The following is a 20,198-nucleotide window of genomic DNA, read 5'->3' on the forward strand; positions in this document are numbered from 1 at the left end:
TAATATACTTCCTGTATGGTCCAGGCATGAGACTTATTACATGCAAAAAGAAATTCAATTTACTGAATTGCTTACTAGGGATTATTTTAAAATTCCATGTTTAAAAACACTCACAGCTCCAGTTCTACTTTTACCCAAATCACCTTTCTATTTTTATTCTCTCCATTTATAACATAATCAATATACAATATACACCATCAATGTACATATATATACCTCAATATATATTGGCTCTCTGTAGCTGAGAAGACTATTGTTTTCTCAGTGTTTGAGTTTTTATGAAAACTGTTAAGGTTTATCTTTGCTCTTTAATAGGAATATTCCACAAAGTGAGATCAGATTTCCTATTCCTCACTTTTTCTTTACCTAAACTTTGCTTTCCAGAGTCTGTTTTTGAATATACCGTGGGAAGAACCATATGGTCTAATTATCTGTTATTCGTATGTAGTGTTACCCCCTCAGAGGCCGCCAAAACACAGGGCCTCCTAACCCTCCCCCTTTAGTCCCGCTCAACAACTGCGCTCTCAAGGCGTTGACAGAATGTCCAGTTTCAGCGGGAGGTTACGTGGAATGAAGAGATGGCAAGTTCTCATCATCGGGGGGGGGGGGGGTTGCAGGAACAAAGGTGACCGACCCCTAACCACAGCAGTCAGTGCGTAACAGTATTTAACAGCCTCAGGCAGTCATAGCAATAATAGTCAATAGTCCGTAGCATTTGAGAAACAAGAGGGGTGTGTGGAAAGAACTCCCCGGCTCCAAGCAGCAGCAGAAACCACAAGCGGAGATAATCAACACCCCGCAGTCACAGCTTGCTCTGCCAGGGCAACTCCCCACAATGTTTACCGCACGCACAGGTGGTAGTGATCAACGTTTGGATGGCCACTGGTCTCCAAAGTGGTAGCGGCTCACATCTTCTTCTCTTCTGTCGGGACCCGTCGTCCCAGGTCTCTCTCTATGCCAAATCCTCCCCCTTTCCTTTCTAGTTAAAACCTGGTTCAGCACTCCAGGCAACTTCCTCACTCTCACTCTCTCTCTTCCCCTTGCTTGGGGCATCCCCTTGTAAAGAAAGCAATAAAACCCCACTCTCTCTCTTTCTTTCTTCCTCTCCTTCCCACTACTCCAAAGGAGAGGAATCACCTAAAACTCCAATTCTCTTCGGCTTCATCTGGTCTCTCCCCAACAGCAACAACAACCACCCCCTTTCTCCTTCTCCTTTTCTTTCCTTCCCCCAGTCTACACCTGCCGTGCCCAAACTGGCAGCAGCCATCTGAGCTTTTCACTCCCCTCTCGCCGGCCAGGGTCCCACAAAGCCTTTTGGTCAGCCCAGTACACTTATATGATGATTTTTGTAGTGGCAGAGAATAAGTATGAGGAATTCTGAGGATCCTTAATGCAGATATATGAAAAGTAAATAATAATACTAATTAGCCATTAATTAGCAACAATATAATATTATGTGCAGTATTTAACCAATTATCCCATGCTTATATTGGCTTGGTATCCAAATTACTATTTCAAGGTTGATATGACAAATTTGGCAGCAGAATTAATGGAAAAAAATTATAGACTGTTTCTAATTCTACCCACCACAGTTAATTACATCAAGATTTATTTGTAGAACCACTCTATTGATTTGGGAACACTTGTAGCATAACAAAATGGGCTCCCTATTTAAGCTGAAAAGATGTAAAGGAGCATGTGACATATTAATTTCCTCTACTTTTTCCTTATTAGAAAAAGTTTTTCCTTTTTTTTCTTCTTTCCTTCTTTTTTCATCAGTGTTATCAGCTTATATCTCATGTCCAACTTTTCCAATGATCTTGAATATAAAGAAAAATTAAAAGATTTATGAAGTACATCTGCTTTGTTATTGATTGTCAACAACCAATAAAGGAGAATATTTGTAGCTCAGGGATGAAATGAGGGGTCTTTGGTGCTCTCTGAGATTTTCTTTCAGATGTTTCATTACCCAAACATCATTGGTACTCAGAGAGCACCAAAGATCCCCCATTGTCAACAACCGTTGAAGAATATACCTAACAATCCAAGTTGTGAGCAGGATTAACAACAACAACAACAACAACAACAACAACAATAACAATAACAATAACAATAATAATAATAATAATAATAATAATAATAATAATAATAATAATAAAGTTTTTCCAGTCCAACCCCTTGCTCAGGCAGGAAACCTTATACCATTTCAGACAAATGACTGTCCAGTCTCTTCTTAAAAACTTCCAGTGTTGGAGCATTCAGAGCTTTTGGAGGCAAGTCGTTCCATGGATTAATTGTTTTGTCAGGAAATTTTTCCTTAGTTCTAGGTTGCTTCTCTCTTTCATTAATTTCCATCCTTTGCTTCTTGTCCTGCCTTCAGGTTCTTCAGAGAATAGCTTGACTCCCTTTTTGTTGTGGCAACCCCTGAGATATTAGAACACAGCTATCATGTCACCTCTCATCCTTCTCTTCATTAAACTAGACATACCCAATTCCAGCAACCGTTCTTTATATGTTTTAGCCTCCAGTCCCCTAATCATCTTTGTTGCTCTTCTCTGTACTCTTTCTAGAGTCCCAACATCTTTTTTACATTGTGGTGACCAAAACTGGATGCAGTATTCCAAGTGTGGCCTTACCAAGGCATTCTAAAGTGGTATTAACACTTCACGTGATCTTGAATCTATCCCTGTTAATGCAGCCTAGCACTGTGTTGGCTTTTTTGGCAGCTGCAGCACACTGCTGGCTCATATTTAAGTGATTGTCCACTAGGACTCCGAGATCCCTCTCACAGTTGCTATTATTGAGCAAGGTATCACCTATACTATACCTGTGCATTTGGTTTTTCTTACCTAAATGTAGAACCTTACTTTTTTTCACCATTGAATTTCATTTTGTTAGATAGCGCCCAATGTTCAAGTCTGTCAAGATTCTTCTGTATCTTAAGCCTGTCTTCTGGAGTGTTGACTATTCCTGCCAGCTTGGTGTCATCTGCAAATTTGATGAGTTCCCCATCTATCCCCTCATTCAAATCATTGATTAAGATTGTGAAGAGCACTAGGCCCAGAACCGAGCCCTGGGGCACCTCACTACACACTTCCTTCCATGTAGATGCAATTCCATTGAGGACCACATGCTGAGTACGGCCCATCAGCTAGGTACAAATCCATCTGGTGGTGATGCTGTCTAATCCACATTTTTCTATCTTATCAAGTAGTAGGTTGTGATCTACTCTATCAAATGCCTTACTGAAGTCCAAGCAAATTATATCCACAGCATTCCTCTGGTCCACTAATTTTGTCACCTGGTCAAAGAATGCAATAAAATTTGTCTGGCATGATCTGCTTTTGACAAACCCATATTGGCTTTTGGTAATGACTTTGTTTGCTTCTAGGTGTTCGCTGATTCGTTGCTTGATTATCTTTTCCAAGATCTTCCCAGGTATTAAGGTCCGGCTGATAGGCCTGTAGTTTCCTGGATCCATTTTTTTTCCCTTTTTTGAAGATGGTAACTACATCAGCTCTTTTCCAGTCCTCTGGTAGTTGCCCAGTGTTCCAGGATCTTTGAAAGATATAGTTAAGTGGTTCTGAGATCACATCTGTCAGTTCCTTCAGATCCTTGTGGTCCTGGTGATTTGAACTCATCTAGGGTGGACGGGTGCTCACTTACCATTTTCTTGCCTATCTTGTGTTTCTAATCTGTTTTTTACGGTACTGTTTTTGATAGGTTGGATTGTTTTTTCCCTTTGTGTAAAAACAGATACAAAAACTGAGTTGAGTAGTTCTGCTTTCTTCCAATTGCTTATCACCTTCTTGCCACTTTCTCCCCCTAGTGGACCAATCATTTCCTTAACTTTTTTCTTGTTTTTTAGATTTTGAAAGAAGTTTTTTTTGTTATTTTTGACTTTTGTCTCAAGCCTTAGTTCATTTTGAGCCTTAGCTTTCCTCACTTCATCTTTGCAGGCTTGGGCTATTTGCTGATATTCTGCCTTAGTCATGTGCCCCTCTTTCCACTTTTTATAGTTGTCCTTTTTATCTTTCAATTTGTCAGAGAGTTCTTTATGCAGCCATGTTGGTTTCTTTTGAGAGCTGTTATTTTTCTTCTTTGTTGGTATTGTGCTAGACTGGGCTTTTATAATCTCACTTTTCAAAATTTGTTGGTTATGCAGTCTGATATGGTCATTTTCCCTCCTATGTAGTATCCTAACTAGGATTTATTATATGTTTCTTCTTTGGCAAGTAAAAGACCCTGCATACCAGTCTGCACAATAAATATGTTAAATGTGAACAGGTGAATTGACTCACCTGTCTCAGTCTTGCTTGTCAACAGCTTGTTAATTTTTATTTATTTATTATGTCTTTGGTCCTGAACTCATTCTGTTATATTTTTAAATTTTAGACTCATATTTTAATTTTGATCTAATTGTATTAACCATGCTATATAAACATGTGTAAGGTTGTCTATATGCATATCTTGATATTTGTGAGGACATGTAGCTACATTTCAACTTGACACCAGTCTGGAATTAAAAGTAACCCCTCAACAGGTAAAACATACACTAATGACTCTTTAAAGAACCAGGACAAGAAATTAAAGAATAACAAAGAGAGTTAATATAGAAACTAATATCTAATTGAGAGCTCTTTATTATCAAAATAGAGAAGGAGAATACATTTATCTCCAAACTGGACATTCAGAAACACAGCAGAGGAAACCGAATAAAATAAGTCAGTTGTGTTGCTGAAAACAGGTTGAAAAAGATAGACAAAATTTGAATAGGGAAAAGAAGTAAAGAATACAAAAATGTAACATTTTCTTGAGTGCATTGCCAGAATGTATAATATGTACTCAAAGTGCATAGTAAAGTCCAGAGGTTTTCAAAGTGCCAAACATATCATTATTGTATTAGGAAATTTAATATACTAGTATGAGTATTGCTCAGCATAACATTTCAAGTATACAATGCAAATATTATCTAAATTTACTATTACACCGGAAAAGCCACTGAATATCTTCTTGTAATAAAAAGGTCATTGAGCATCCAATTTTTTTCTTAAAGAATGACTATTTCTTCAAGATGTTCCTGGATTAACAATGCTGATTTGAAGCCCATTAATGAGAATTACTTCCAACTGTAATCAAAAAGTGGTAACTAACTTGTCCTACATTAAGTGTGACTGAAAAGTCTGGCAATCATTGCTTGATCATGGCTTCTAGTGAGTGAATCCCCAAATCTATTTTTGAATAAGGTCTAAAAATTCATTTGTTTACTTGTTACAGTAAACCATTTTAATATGAGTATTTTGTCAGATGTAATATTATTATACTAGTTGTAATGCACACATTCCTCAATCATTTTCCATCCACATGTTCAAAAGAAAGGCTAAAATAGCATATGAATCGACACTGACCTATTCAACTATACCTCTGAACAATGAAGGTAAGAGCAACATCCAGAAAACATGGCTAATTAATCTTGAAAAAGAAAGATTTTCTTTCAAAAGTAACAAGAATCACAATCATTCCACAGATTTTATATATTACATCTTGTTTTTTTCTGCTGTTCCTAAAATTCTATACATCATTGAAAAAGACAAGTTGACACTAGTATAAACATTAATTTTTCCTTCTACCAATTTACAGAATAAAAAGTTGTGTTTCATTGCATCTGCGGATGTGCAGGTTCATATCATCTTCTATCAATCATCTGAAAAAAATTAAAGCACTTTTGAGTGTGTTCAGAAGACTAATAAAAATAATTCTACAAATCCTTCCACATACTAAAGAACAAAGTCCAAACTAGCCATGACAATAATAAATTAATGACTGAAGTATCCTTAATCATACTTAAAGCAGATTCAGTAGAATATATGAGTTCGTAATTGTATAATGCTTAGCTCTTTTAAATAAATGTACATTTTATTCATTTTCAAATCACTGTGTTTGTATATGTCTTATATCTTCTCTTTTGTTCCCTTGATTTCAAAGCGATAATCAGAATGCTTTTAAGAAGTTTTCAATTAAATTATTTTTATGAATATAAGTAGGTGAATTGAGCAGAAAATAGTTCAAATCTAAAATGAATAGTTGAACATATAAACAATAAGGGCAATTAATTTATAATGAATAATGAATAAATAGCTTGACTTACTTGTGACTGTGACGCTTCAAAACATGTCTAGATTTTTTAGTGCTGATCTTGTGACATTTTGTTTTAAGTTCAGATGGTGGATAGCTGTTGAATCCATCTATTTTGACCCCCACCCAAAAGCACAAAAGTAAACATTTAGAACATTATACTTGTTATTGTGATACTTAAAAGCATGTCTTGATTTTTTTAGTGCTGACTTTGTGACTTTTTGTTACACATTCAAATGATGGACAGCTGTTGAATCCATCTATTTGACCCCCCCAAACAACATAAGTAAAGATAAGTAAATGTAAACATTTAGAACATTATAAATAATATAAAAATGCTTTCATACTGAATATTTTGCAATATTCTTTTCAGCATTAAATTTACAAATACAGAAAACATTTATACATGAACTGGGTCAGCTTTTTTATACTTAAGGTGCAATAATTGTTTAAAATTCCAATGAGCAAGTAGAAAGATACAAGTTAACTCCATTTATTAATTATGATGTATCAATTCCCTCTAATACTAAAAAAATAATATTTGGTATTAATAATATCAACCTGAGATGATCTTTCCTCTTTTTCTCCCATAGGTGGGAGAATTTGACAGAATTCCCATTCCAACTTTTTAAAAATTATACACAGCAACTATTCATGAACAGAAGCGTTCTATATTCCAGGGGAGGACAATCCATGACCAGTTGGTCCTATGCCTCTCTCCAAATTGTCTTTGCTGTATGTAATGATTTTCAAAATGCCAATTTTGGAAAGTTTGGCTTAATGTATAGTTTATACTTTTTAAAAAAGAAAAAAGAAACCCACATTACTCTCTGTGTAGAATGAAGACATAAAGAAGATGATTTAAAAAAGATTAATGCAATTAATTTGAGTGCTATTGCACATTAAAACAATAACGAAGAAGAAAAACATTTGTGATGAGGAAGGCCTTGCGCAGATTAAAAACAAAAAACACACACATTACAAACACTTACTCTGAAGAAAATGTAGAAAAGGTTTCAGGAACATAATGGCGTAGTTTAGTTCAGGCTTGTGAATTCTGCCAAGCTGAATTAGGTGCTGCTCCAGGGGGTAACTTGCTAGCTCTTGAAGCTCTGTGCTGTCATAGACCCGTCCCACAGAAACTACCAGCAAGGCGTAGCCTTGACACTTGGCTCTCAGAGACACTTTCCTTAACACTGCTTTATCCCATTGACTTGTTCCACCCACAGATATAATAATGATAACCTTGTGTTTCCTTGGGTACGGGGTATGTGAGAAAATGTGGTTAATTGTCCACTGTATAGCATGGCCAACAGCACTTTGACCATCCATTTGTTGAACGTATTCCTGGATATATTTTTTCATGAGTTGTGTTGTATTGAAAGTCACTAAATCAAATTCTTTCTTTACAGGTATCACCTGGGTTTGTGGTCTGAATGCCGGTACAGCATGGCTCACCAATGCTATTCTGTCCCCAACAGAAGAAGTTGCAGGCTGAGAGGAAATATCAAAATGGTTCAGAGCTCTGCTTAGAAATTCTTTCAGTTTTTCGAACTCATCAGGACCTAACTTGCTTGAGCTATCCAGAATGAAAGCAGTATCCACATATTCCCATGGTGGTCTGGTTCTTCTGTTAAGTCCACAGGCAGCATCTGGTTTGCATTTATCTGGAAAAAGACAGAAAGTTAGATTTCTCTTTACAAAGAACAAGATAATGCTCCAGGGACTAGTTTTATTGCATACTTAGGAACAGTAGTTTCAACAGAATTGTTCTTGACCAAATTATTTGCACATATTTCCAGAATTGTGCTTGTTCCATTTTTATACCATGGTATTTTGACAAAGAAACTAATTGAAGAGTTCACGTGTGCCTTTTTTTTCTATTTTCTATTCAAATGAAAGTTGACAAAAGGAATTTTCTCCAGTTCTCCTGGCAGAAGAACTACATGGAGAATCAATGTGATTACTTATTATGATATTGGACTGGAACTGTGGAGACCTGGCTGAACCACTCCTATGGAGCTCAGTTGTTGAGTCTCCCATATATACTGTCCTGAAAAGAAACAGAGTACTGTATATAATTTGGTACAAAAACTACCCCTCATTTAAGTGCATTTAATTAGTATTAAAAAATAAAACAATCTGGACATATATTCAAGTAACAATTCATCAGAAACCCAGAGATGCTAAACTCTTTCAGGCTTCTGCTTCAATACAAAAATTATCACCATCTATTTCAAATATATGTGTAATATTATCATTCTTCATACCATAGCAAAGTGTGCACAGTTGGAATCTTTTCAAAAATGGTGAGTAATCTCCCCCAGTGGGAATGGTGATGACTTGAAATTGTCCAGAATCATCCATCTAAAAATTTTAAAAAATTAAGTTTGCTATATAATGCATTATTTATTTATTAAGATTAAATCATTTTGCATCAGGAGTTCCACATAATTTACATGGTACTCTCTTCTCCTCTTAAAGTAAAACATAAGGTTTAAAGGGTTTACTTCCATTCCCCACCAGTGTACCTGAGAATACATGCATATATTTTCAGCAATTACAAAAAAGGTTTAGGTAAATATACACTTCAGTATGAAAGTTGTTTTGATATGAGAATTGCATCCAAAAAAGCATACCGCAGTCTTTCAGAGGACCACATGGTTAAAAAAGAGAAACTGAATTTTTGCTATTTTGTGGGTGGAATTGGGCTGTCCTTATTCCACCAGAGAAATGTGGACCTGCTCCCATTACAAGTGATGTCATGCAAGCAAAACAAACTGCTATGTTAATCTATGTTTGCAGGTGTTTGTTTGTTTGTTTCCCACTTGTATTATTTTTAATAACTCAAGGCAGAAAACATGTCTAATACACCTTCCTCCTCCTATTTTACATATAACTCTGTGAAATGGGTTGGGCTGAGTGATATTGACCTAAACCCATCTGTTTTCCATGCCTAAGAAGAACTAGGATTAGTTCTGATTTCTAGCCTAGTGCCTTAACTCAGTGCCAGAGACCAAACGGGTTCTCTGGTGTTATACTAACTAGTACTAAATTAGACTGATTTCTGTTCCTACCACTCTGTGTGCTGGTTATAAAGTTGATTTTGTAGTGGCATATAGGCAAAAACATTAACATGGTGCTAACTGAAGAATCACATTCAGATAGTATGAAGTCTTTCTGGATACCTATGCCTCAATTAAAGTCCAGAGACACATATCCAATAGATTGGTGTAATGTTGTTTTTTGTTTTTAACAAGAGGATAAACAGCCTGGAAGAATGCTTGAAAGCTATGCACTGGAAAGGATCAAAATGAATAATGAGCATAGAAAAAAAATATAGACAAGAAATTTTTAATCATTTGGAGAACAGAGAAATTGTTTAGCAAGCTAGAAATGGTCTGAGTGTTCGTAGTGATTGGAGAGCTGCTATTGGATAGCTGTAACATGAGATAAAGAAACAATAACAATCAAGGTTGACTCGGTAAAATGAGAACCTAGATTGTTGGGGACAATTTGCTGACTTTGTAAAACACTTAGAGAGAGCTGTAAAGCACTATGAAGCGGTATATATAAGTCTAATGCTATTATTATTGCTCTAATTTTAATATTATATATTTTGTAACTTGTTATATTAAGGCTAGCCCACAAACATAATGCATCACACATTTTTGATCATGCAAAATCTGTGCTCTCCTTATGATTCAAAACTAAAATTAATAGAACAAAGAAATTTTATCTTCTCATACCTTATTTCCTTATTAATTTAACTTATGTTAGAAAACATCCACATGCACAACGTTATAGCTGTCAGTTAGGCAAAACACACTTATTACTGGATGTAAAAGAAGTGAAAGATTATAATTTTAATCTCACCAGAAAAGCACGATTGGTCTCAGGTATGTTATTAAAAGCTAGAATGACTGGGACAATCTCTAATGCACTGTATTCAAGGAGTGCTGTGTTGACAGAACTTGGATGGTCGGACTCTCCATTGCTGAAGAAGACAGCAATTTTCCTCACATTAGCACCTTGGAGAGTTCGCTTGAAGAGATGCCTGGCAACAAACCTCATGGATCCACCAATGTCCCGTCTGTTGGTTGTTCTCTGGAAAGAAAGTCTATTGATCTCCTGCAACAACTTGTTCTTGCTCTGGAAATCTGTAAAGCGGATCAGGTAGTTGGTTTTGGAGCTGTAGGACACAACAGCCACTCTGGCTCCCACAGGACAATTGCTCTCTCTGATGTTCGTTTGGTTCACAATTTCTGTGACAATCTTTTTCATCTGTTCAAACATCTGGAGTGTGGTATCCTGGGATATATCCAAAGCAAATACTAGTTCCGTAGCATATGCTGGACATTCTGCAGTTCCTACAACAATAGCACAGATGGTTCATTGAACCAGACATTTAAAAGAGGAGGGGGGATTTCAAAAGATAACTAATTATTTTCAGCTCCCTATCCTATTTTCTTTGCAGCATGCCACCTATGTGATCACAAGCAATAATAGATGGTATTTCTCTTGCAAACTATTCACACAATGCAATGCCACATGATAAGTCAATATTTGAATGTATTTAAATGGAGAATGAAGCTTACCTTGGTAGCAAGCTAAAGAAAAGAGAGAAAATAATGTGGTATTATTGTTTAGCAAGAAGACAGATATTTATTTATTTATTTATTTATTTATTTTATTGAATTTATATTATTTATATTATTTCTACTACATAAGTTATTAAATATATTTTTCTCTCTCTTACTTTACATTTGGATATCACTGGTCTGAGGACTGTTTTTAAATGCACAGCTTATTCATATAAAGCAAAAATTTGTTTGATTTGAATGAATCTGATAATGACTGTAGTTTTCCCCTTCCTAATGCTGTCTTATTAAAAAATGATTCTATTCTATTTGTTTTTTGTTTTATTATGCATGTTGCTAGCCATGAGCACTATTCAAGTTATTTCTATGTTATTCAATGTATTTGGCTTTATTTTTCCTTTATTGTTCCTAATGTGCTTATTTTTAGGTTGTGCAACAATTTTTCCATTATGGGTGCGGGGATTGCTTTGAGATTTACTAAACAAACAATACAGGACAACTTTTTTAAAAAAAAATAGAATGAAAGATAAGCCAAAATGGAAGGAAATGGATGAATAAAAAAGATGATATGATTTTAAGGAAAAATCTGAATATTTTAAAATATCTATAATATTTATCTACTGAAATGTTGTGCCAACAAGTATTATTCACTAGAGAAAAAAAACAATATAGTTGATAGAGGTTCAGAATGAACAAACTTCAAGAGAGCCAATTTGGTGTAGAGGTTAAGGTGCCAAGCTAGAAACTGGGAGACCAAGAGTCCTAATTCTGCCTTAGGCACAAAACCAGCTGGGTGACATTGGACCCAGTCCCTCTTTCTCTGGATTAATTTTGTAAGAATAAGCTAGGCCATAAATAATATTACAGTTATGAGAACCTTCAAAGTAGCCTGGGCCAGATTGGTATCCAACTGAGTCCCTGTAATAACAATGACAAAAGTCACAAAGGAAAGCAAAATGGCATCTCCAGGACAAACATGGTCAGAGTAGAATTCCAAAAGCCAAATTCCCCAAAAATAGACATGGGCAGAACAAAGAAATGGATGACAAGTATCTAAGTCTGATTAATTTAATTTTAAATCTGATTATATTTACATCTATTTACATTAAATAAATTTAACAGGATTATTTCACATGCATTTATTAATTTTCTTCTTCTTTTCCAATTATAATTTGGTAGCAACTTTAAGAGCAGATAGGAAGTTCTCACTTAAGCTTTATTTATGCTAATTTGGTTTTGAGGCCATAGTTAGTGCATTCCTAATACAGGACAAAGAGTACCAAATTATCCATGTTATCCAGCAAAATTCAACCAGAAAAAGGCGTCAGTACCGCTGATACTGACTTTGAAACAAATCTGATATGACTAAATTGAAGCAGTTTTATCTGTAAATTTGGCAGAATTGTCATAGTAAACTATCAAAGATTTAGCTTTTCCAAGAAATTGGCAGATGTAGTCTGTTTGTGTGGGAACATTTAACCATACAGAAAAGAAATTGTGTAGAAACAACAGTAGCAGAAAAAAAGCATGGATGGGTTGTTTTGTGTGTGTGTTTTGATTTTGTCTTTGCTCCTTCTAGCATCATAATAGAATAATCCACAGCACCATAAACTTCTGAAGTTACACTATCTTAATATCCCCTTTGAGTGTGAATGTCTGCCGCATTGAGAAACTCTGGCTTCTTTCAATTTGAGGCTGCTCACTCATATGAAACCTAACTGAATAGAAAGCACTCCAGCTATTTGAATGTCTGCACAAGACAATTATTATGTTACAAATTGATACTTACAACTGTGTTTCCGAATATAAGCAATGAGCTCACATGGCTGTAAAATGAAAAAAAGGAGAAATTAAAGACTATCAGTGATCTGAATAAAATGTTTCTATAAATACTTTTTAATATATAACTTTGATATAGTAAATGCTTACTGAAAAAGAAGCCATGCCTTTAAATCCTTTGTTACCCTGAAAGGAGAGAGGGAGAAATAATATATTTGAATAAAATATTAAGAACTGTCTTTTCATGCATAAGAACCATAGAAAACGAAGGTGATAGGGGTATAATAATCAGAGATAACTGTAGCAAAATGTTCTCATTCAGCCTGGCTATTTGTTACTTTTTCTATAACTTGGAATTATGAAATGACCCATTTAGGAACTATAAACACAACATACTTCAAAGCCAAGCTGTTATATAAACTAGGACATAACAAATATGCCCCCAGCTATTCTAACATTCACATTCACTGTATGAACATCTGAGATTAATAACAGCAAGATCCAAAAACATAGTGCATACATTCAGAAGCACCAGCCAAATGTACTTAGTAGGAACTAAAACAACCATGAATATACAATTGCAATCAATGTAAGAGCCATTTGTAATAGTTCTTGTGAGTGAAACTTTGATATACTTTTAATGTGATTTTTAACTCATGGTTAATATTCATGAGTTTAATTTTCTGATCTTGAGGGAAGGGTGAATTGCCAATTGAATTCAATAGTCAGTGCTCTGTTAAACGTTAAATAATTTTAAATAAATCAATATATCTATCTCTTTAATATACCCCAAGCTCTTTAAGCCAACCGGCTGAATCATTTCTTTTCTTTTATAACAGATATCACTTCACAGATTCAAAGCCTAATAAAAAGAATCATACATGCAAGGATAAAAATCTTCCATTGTTCACCACTCTCCCATTATGTTGTATAGGACTACAATATAAGGTAATCATCAAATAAATGTTTGTGACTTAAACCAACCCAAGACGTACAGAAGCAAAATTAATTTTAAAGACAGCAGCAAGTTATCTTTCAATGTGCAGATTAATAGAAATAATAATAACAACAACAATGATCATATGAAATTATGGGCTGTCCTAGGAGATTTTATTTTGTGTCATTTTTTATTTTGCAGGAGGCTAGAATTTGTTTTAATGTATTAAAATTTAAAAACCTGTTCAAAGGTGTAAAGAACTATTCTTCTCTATTCTTCACTGGGGTAATTGCTTCATTGGTTTCAGCAGAAAACTGTAGATTACAGCGTGGCTTGAGGATCTCAGCGACCCAAACCAAATAACTCCAGTGATACATACCACCAGGATATTATCCATCCTACACCTAAGAAATAGTCCGTCTACTTGAGCCCAATCAGAAAAGAATATATGCACTTGCCGCACTGACATAAAAAACTTATTTTACAAGCTACTATTGCATCTTTCTGCAATACAAATTGCCCTGCAAATAAAGTTAATTACAGAAAATGGTATAAATTTGCATACCCGCCGACCTGGAGGACCATGCTTTCCTAAAGCTCCTTTTTGGCCGATGGCACCTGCAGGACCCTGAAAACAATGACATTGGAGAAACTACCATAAAAAAAAAATTCAGCCATCCATTTTGGAAATTTCAAGTGAGTGATGCTAATGAAATCCAGTAATTGATCTGAAGTGATACGTTAAAGTTACCATCTAACACCGACAAATAATTCTGATTCTTTATGACTATCATTTAATGAATCCAAAGGAATTTGGATTTGGATTTAATATTTACCGAATTTTCTCCATTCTGTAAGCCATTTTTGCACTCAAGGTGAATCTTAAAAAGTAGTTTTTATAAAAGTTCTATAAAGTGCATGGAAGCCCTAAAATATTTTAATTTTTTTTGTCAGCATGTTTAACAGTTTTATATGTCATACTGCAACAGATCTTCCTTTGAAAGTAGCATTTATGGATATAGTTGGATTTATTATTAGTCATAATATCTTCTTGACTGTGAATCACTCTTAAATAATTTAGACTGTGAAAAATGTTATTAATAATATTAATTACTTGCCTTTTGCCCTTGGATCCCTCTTAATCCAATTTCTCCTGGAATTCCAACATTGCCAACAACACCCTAAATTAAATAATTATATATATATATTTGAAAATGAAATGAAATTATTATTAGACGCTTCTGATTATTACCAGATTTGTAAAAAATACCTTAACAAAGCAACTTTATATTTTCATTTGTCTGGAAACATATCAAGCTGAGTGAAATATATCTCTAAATAGACAAAAGTTGCAAGAATTTTTAAAGTACCAAATATTTATTGAAACATTAAATCCAAACCTAGCACAAAACCTATGCTACTACCAGAATCAAATTGCTGTCATGTTACAACTATACTACCAGGATTTCCCCTCCAAACCTTAATGCCCCCTGTAATGCGAAGATTCATCAACCAGTTCATCTGGGGGCTGTTTGGTGTGGCGCCTGGTGTAAAAGATACTTTTCTTTTTAGTTGTGTTTTAATGGATTATTATGAAACATGTAGAATCAATGTATAAGATAGGTAGCTATATAAACTCTGTAAATAAATAAATGTGCATTAAAAATGAAGATCGGGGCTAGGTGGGACCAGGAAGAGAAGCTACATTCAGTGCTTGATGAACTGGTAGTACTGGTCATAGATCTGAATAAGATGATACCCACACTGAATCACTGAATTACTTTGTTAAGATCTCTCTATACTTCCCAAAAAGGTTTAGTCTACGGGGCTAAATAACTTATTTTTCGCCACAAATAGACTCTTCATTGTTACCCAATTTTATCTGTATTCTATGCAGTTACACAATATACTCAGAACAGTCTTTTTTATTTTCATTTTTGGAATGCCCATTACCTCCTGTCCTACGTCTCCAGGAAATCCTTTTTGCCCCTATAACACACAAATGGGAGAACAAAATTTATTGTTGAATAACGGATGCAACAAAGATAAAAAAAAACAAAACCCAGTCATCTCAATGGAAAAACGCTTATCAGATATTTCTGTTCTCCGAACTCAGTCCCTTCACTTGAATGTATATACTTTTTCTCTATTGTGCCAGCAAACCTGTTGTCTATTCAAGGTTTTATTCAACACGAAACATGATTTATTGCATTGTAAGAAGAAAAGAAAAAAGACAAAGAGTCAATTTTCCCTTTCACAAACTCCTGCTAATTCTGAGACAGATCTGCGGAATATGTTATGGTCTTGCATTCTATAGTTGGTTGTAGGATTTTTCCTTAAAATAAGTAAATAAATAATAAATTCTTTCTTTCTCCTCTTTTAATGTTTTCTACAATCTAATTCTAATTATCTTTCAATTTATTTTAACATTATGTTATTTTTTAACCTAAACAATTGAAACTATATGTGGCCCCATCATTTCTTGGTTTAAAAATTGTCACAAATCCTGATATAATTACTGTCTCAGTAATCTGAGACAAAAAACCATCCCAAAATGGATTTTGAATCCCAAAATAAGTTTAACATTATTTGAAAACTGCAAAATTTTCTCTACTCAAAACAAATCTAAACATCTTATCGTATCTGTATAAATGAATCTAGTTGTGCCCAGATTGCATTATTTCCTTTGGCCCTCAACATATCCCAAAACCCTAAATTTGGTTTGTAGTCATCCAAACATTTTTCACTACATTGGAATGCTTGATAATTATGCAAACATACCAAAACTGATACACAATTTCTTGCCCAGTTTTCCAAAGTGAAAAAATAATAAAGTATCACAATTGATCCATAAAAATATATTATATTTTGTTCTTATCTCTAAAATAAAACATGTTTTATTTCTATTCAATCCAATTATAATTGGCTTTCATTTAAGAGTCCTTACTTACTTACCTTTATTCCTTTATTTCCCAGCTTACCATATCCACTTGCACCACTATCCCCCTAAAATAAAAGCATAACTTGTATTATTTAGGATTTTTGTGCTCACCATAACAATACATTAATAAAAGGTGGATTTGACTATTTTATCAAGTTTTCCCATTGCATTTGGATGTAACAAGATTGGGAAAGGTTCCCCAACATGAATGAGAAAAGAAATTCTCCTGCATATTTTTCCTACTAGTGGTTAATCTTTGAATTTCTTTTAAAGAAAAGCATTGAAATTTAGATGAATGATGAGTGGTATTATTGCACTTATTTTGTTAACAAAAGGCAATCTGTAGTACGAATATCACAGTTTTCATAGTCATTATCCAACAACTGCAGATTCTTGAACTTTCCAGTCCTCAATTACATTTATTTATTTTTATTTACTTATTAAATTTATGTGTAATTCATCTCACTCTGCAAAGTAACTCTGGGAGTCTTACATTGCATGTAAAGAAAATATGAGAGAAATTCTCCCTATAGAACCAGGGTCATCCCTGGAGAAATAGTAAAAAAATTGAATAAGGTGTCCCACAATTGCATATACAAATAAATATCTATTGCTAAATGCCATCTTGACTTTTCACACACACACACACACACACACTAATGGTACTGCATGGGTCATTTTTATGAGTATTGTTTTTATCACCATTAGAGGGGGAATTCCATCCCTGAGAAATTATTGAAGAATTTCTCCTTTCCCTGGAGAAGTTTGAAGAAGCCACTTAATTTCTCTGTCCATGAATCTGATGGGAGACTTTCAAAAGATCTTTTGTGTCCAGATCTAATGCTTGTTCAACCCAGTCTTGCTTTTTACTGAGAATTATGAAAACAGCAAATCAGCAAGAGTATAAAACAGTAGCAGGGATTATGTAAGTAGAGTAATACAAACCCTTAGTCCTCGTAGTCCAGATAATCCTCTCTCCCCCTTCATTCCAGAATCACCAAACTCTCCCTATAAAAGGAAATAAAACTGGTGCAGCGTAAAGTTGAATCTAATTTCATGTCATACTATATTATGGAAGTACTGTAACAGCACATTCAATTTTAGCTTTACACTAAACACCAAAGATACCCAGAAGATCACATGAGTAACATAAGAAATAAGATCTGTAAAACAACCTTCCTCCTGCTTGTAAAAAGATGGGATTTTATTTATTTATTTATTTATTTATTATTTTAATTTGTATACCGCCCTTCTCCCATAGGACTCAGGGCGGTTCACAGCATATTAAAAACAAATAATATACACAAAATACAAAAAAATTACAAAATACAAAAATACAAAAATACAGAAAATAAACCCCGATAAAAGCCGAATTAAAACCAAATATTACAAGCTGTGTTTCNGAGGTAGCCAGGTCCGATGCCATGGATCGCTTTAAAGGTGGTAACTAACACCTTAAAGCGCACCCGGAAGACCACTGGTAACCAGTGCAGCTCGCGCAGCAGCGGTGTTACATGGGAGCGACGAGTCCCTCCCAACACCGCCCGCGCGGCCGCATTCTGGACCAGTTGAAGTCTCCGGGTGCTCCTCAGAGGGAGCCCCCTCCACAACTGGTCAAGCAAGAGAGCACTTAGTCAGATGTGGTAGATTTTTAATTATTTATGCCATGCAAGAATGGCAAACCCCCTCCCCCCCTTTATAGCAATTCAATTTTCTATTTTGTGGATTCAGATTTCTTACGAGCATATTGAATATTATATAAAGATTAAATTAAATTTTGGGTGGACTGTTTTAACATTGATGAATGATGATAGAGGAGGGAGAGAATAAATATGTATGTTTTGGCAATATTCCACTGGTTCCTATCATCCATATATTTTGGGTGAAGAATTTTTGCTTTTGGATGACATTCAAGAAGCAGACTTCAATTAAGAATGGGATGGGATGGGACGGGACAGAACGGAACAAAATAGAACAGAACAGAATAGAATACATTATTGGACACACAAGGAATTTGTCTCCATTGCTTAAGCTCTCAATGTACATACAAGCAACCAAGTAATATATAAGATATCAATAGGAGAAGGTAGTAGAAAAGATGAGAAGGATAATAATAATACAGCCACATTACATGGGTAAATATCTTCAGACATAAGACAGTACTGTGGTAATGAGGTGTTCAGCAGAGTGATGGCACAAGGGAAAAAACTGTCTTTGTGTCTAGTTGTTTTGGTATGCAATGCCCTATTGCAGCGTCCTGAGGGGAGGAGATGAAACAGTTTATATCTAGGATGTAAGGGGTCTGTAAATATTTTTTCAGCTCTCTTTCTGACCCGTGTAGTATACAGGTCCTCAATGGAAGGAAGGCTAGTAGCAATTGTTTTTCTGAAGTCCTAACTATCCGTTAAAGTCTGTACCTGTCCTGTTTTTTTGCTGTGTCAAACCAGTTATAGAAGTACAAATGACAGACTCAATAATCTCTCTGCAGAACTGTATCAGCTGCTCCTTGGGCAGTCTAAGCTTTCTGAGTTGATGCAAGAACAACATTTTTGTTGCGCCTTTTTAATGATGGTTCTAATGTTAGGTTTCCATTTCAAATCCTAGGAGATTATAGAACCCAGAAACCCAGATCTCTACTGTCTCTGCTGTTGGTACTATGATTAATACAAAGAAATTTAATAGTCTTACTACCTAACCAACCTTGGCAAATCTTAGATGCTAAACAAGGTCAGCCATGAGCAGTACTTGGATGGAGGACAACCTAAGAATTCCAGAACTGGGAAGCTAAAACTTGATTCTTAGAAGAAGGCAATGGCAAACAAAATCCATATTATTGGCCAAGAAAACGGTATTTAATATTATTTTTCCATGTACTATATATTATAACATTTCCCTTCTGTAACATTAAACTGCACAGTTTGAGAACAATTTCTACATGTTTCCAACCAATTGGAAGGCAATGATGTTATAATTGGGAACAACCTTCTGTTGATAGCCTGCTTTTCAGACAGAGGACAATTTCAAAGTAAATATGAACATGTCAAAAAGTATACTGAGAAGGAATATAGAGATACTCTATTGTTTCTAAGGACAAGTAAGATTATATACCTTATTCCCTCTGGGTCCCAATTTCCCAAGAATGCCTACTGGACCTGTTCTTCCTGGAATACTCTAAAATGAAACAAGGCAATAAATCCATCTGGAGTTGATTAAATAAGACAGTGCTTCATATAAAATTCTTCCAAAATCTGCTGCTATTATAAGAATTACAAGCTTAAAATCATTCAATGGAATTTAATGAAACTATTCCTCCATGCTGGAGCAAGGTCCAAATGTCAAATGGGGGATATTCTGTTCTGCAAAATAAGTCTCCCTTTTTTTCCTTCCACTTCCCATTCCACTTTAAGAAAGGTTTTGCTTTGAAAAATTCTTTCCAAGGGAATAATAATTTCATTGAAATTATTCTGGATTGAGACAAGTGCTCTTGCAGTCCTCTGATTACTGAATGGCCAAAAACTACTGTATGTATGGGGAGAAGAGAATGTTCTATCGTGTATAGTACAAGAACTTCTCCAGAGATCTGCAGCCTTCCTTACTTTACATCAGTCCTAAGAGAAGACCTCATCAGAAAACTCCTTTCAGAAGGCTTTTTCAGATTGTGAAGGATGGACAGGTAGCAAGTCTTCAGAGTTATGGGAGACACATAAGAGAAATACATAATGCCATAACTATTATTTCTAACACATAAATAAGTTCAAAAGATTCACAAGCTCCCAAAAACAGAGTAAAAGACCAAAAAATTCTA

The 20,198-nt window shown here is 34.9% G+C and overlaps 1 protein-coding gene across 1 annotated transcript in view; it reads right to left on the reverse strand.

Annotated features, from left to right (window-relative positions):
- Nucleotides 1–1,716: 1,716 nt before the first annotated feature.
- Nucleotides 1,717–20,198, reverse strand: part of LOC107286069 (collagen alpha-6(VI) chain) — a 64,378-nt gene continuing 45,896 nt past the window's right edge. Inside the window, exons 24-37 of the mRNA XM_029283821.1 lie at nt 19,502–19,564; nt 17,339–17,401; nt 16,408–16,458; nt 15,406–15,441; nt 14,571–14,633; nt 14,018–14,080; nt 12,666–12,701; nt 12,526–12,562; nt 10,734–10,745; nt 10,012–10,505; nt 8,406–8,502; nt 7,128–7,802; nt 6,149–6,245; nt 1,717–1,819 (exon numbers count right to left, since the gene is read on the reverse strand). Of these exons, the coding sequence (XP_029139654.1) occupies nt 1,717–1,819; nt 6,149–6,245; nt 7,128–7,802; nt 8,406–8,502; nt 10,012–10,505; nt 10,734–10,745; nt 12,526–12,562; nt 12,666–12,701; nt 14,018–14,080; nt 14,571–14,633; nt 15,406–15,441; nt 16,408–16,458; nt 17,339–17,401; nt 19,502–19,564 (1,890 nt within the window). The remainder of the gene's footprint in view (nt 1,820–6,148; nt 6,246–7,127; nt 7,803–8,405; nt 8,503–10,011; nt 10,506–10,733; nt 10,746–12,525; nt 12,563–12,665; nt 12,702–14,017; nt 14,081–14,570; nt 14,634–15,405; nt 15,442–16,407; nt 16,459–17,338; nt 17,402–19,501; nt 19,565–20,198) is intronic.

The sequence above is a fragment of the Protobothrops mucrosquamatus genome, unplaced genomic scaffold, assembly GCF_001527695.2.
Source record: "Protobothrops mucrosquamatus isolate PMUCROS unplaced genomic scaffold, P.Mucros_1.0 scaffold243, whole genome shotgun sequence".
NCBI lineage: Eukaryota > Metazoa > Chordata > Lepidosauria > Squamata > Viperidae > Protobothrops > Protobothrops mucrosquamatus.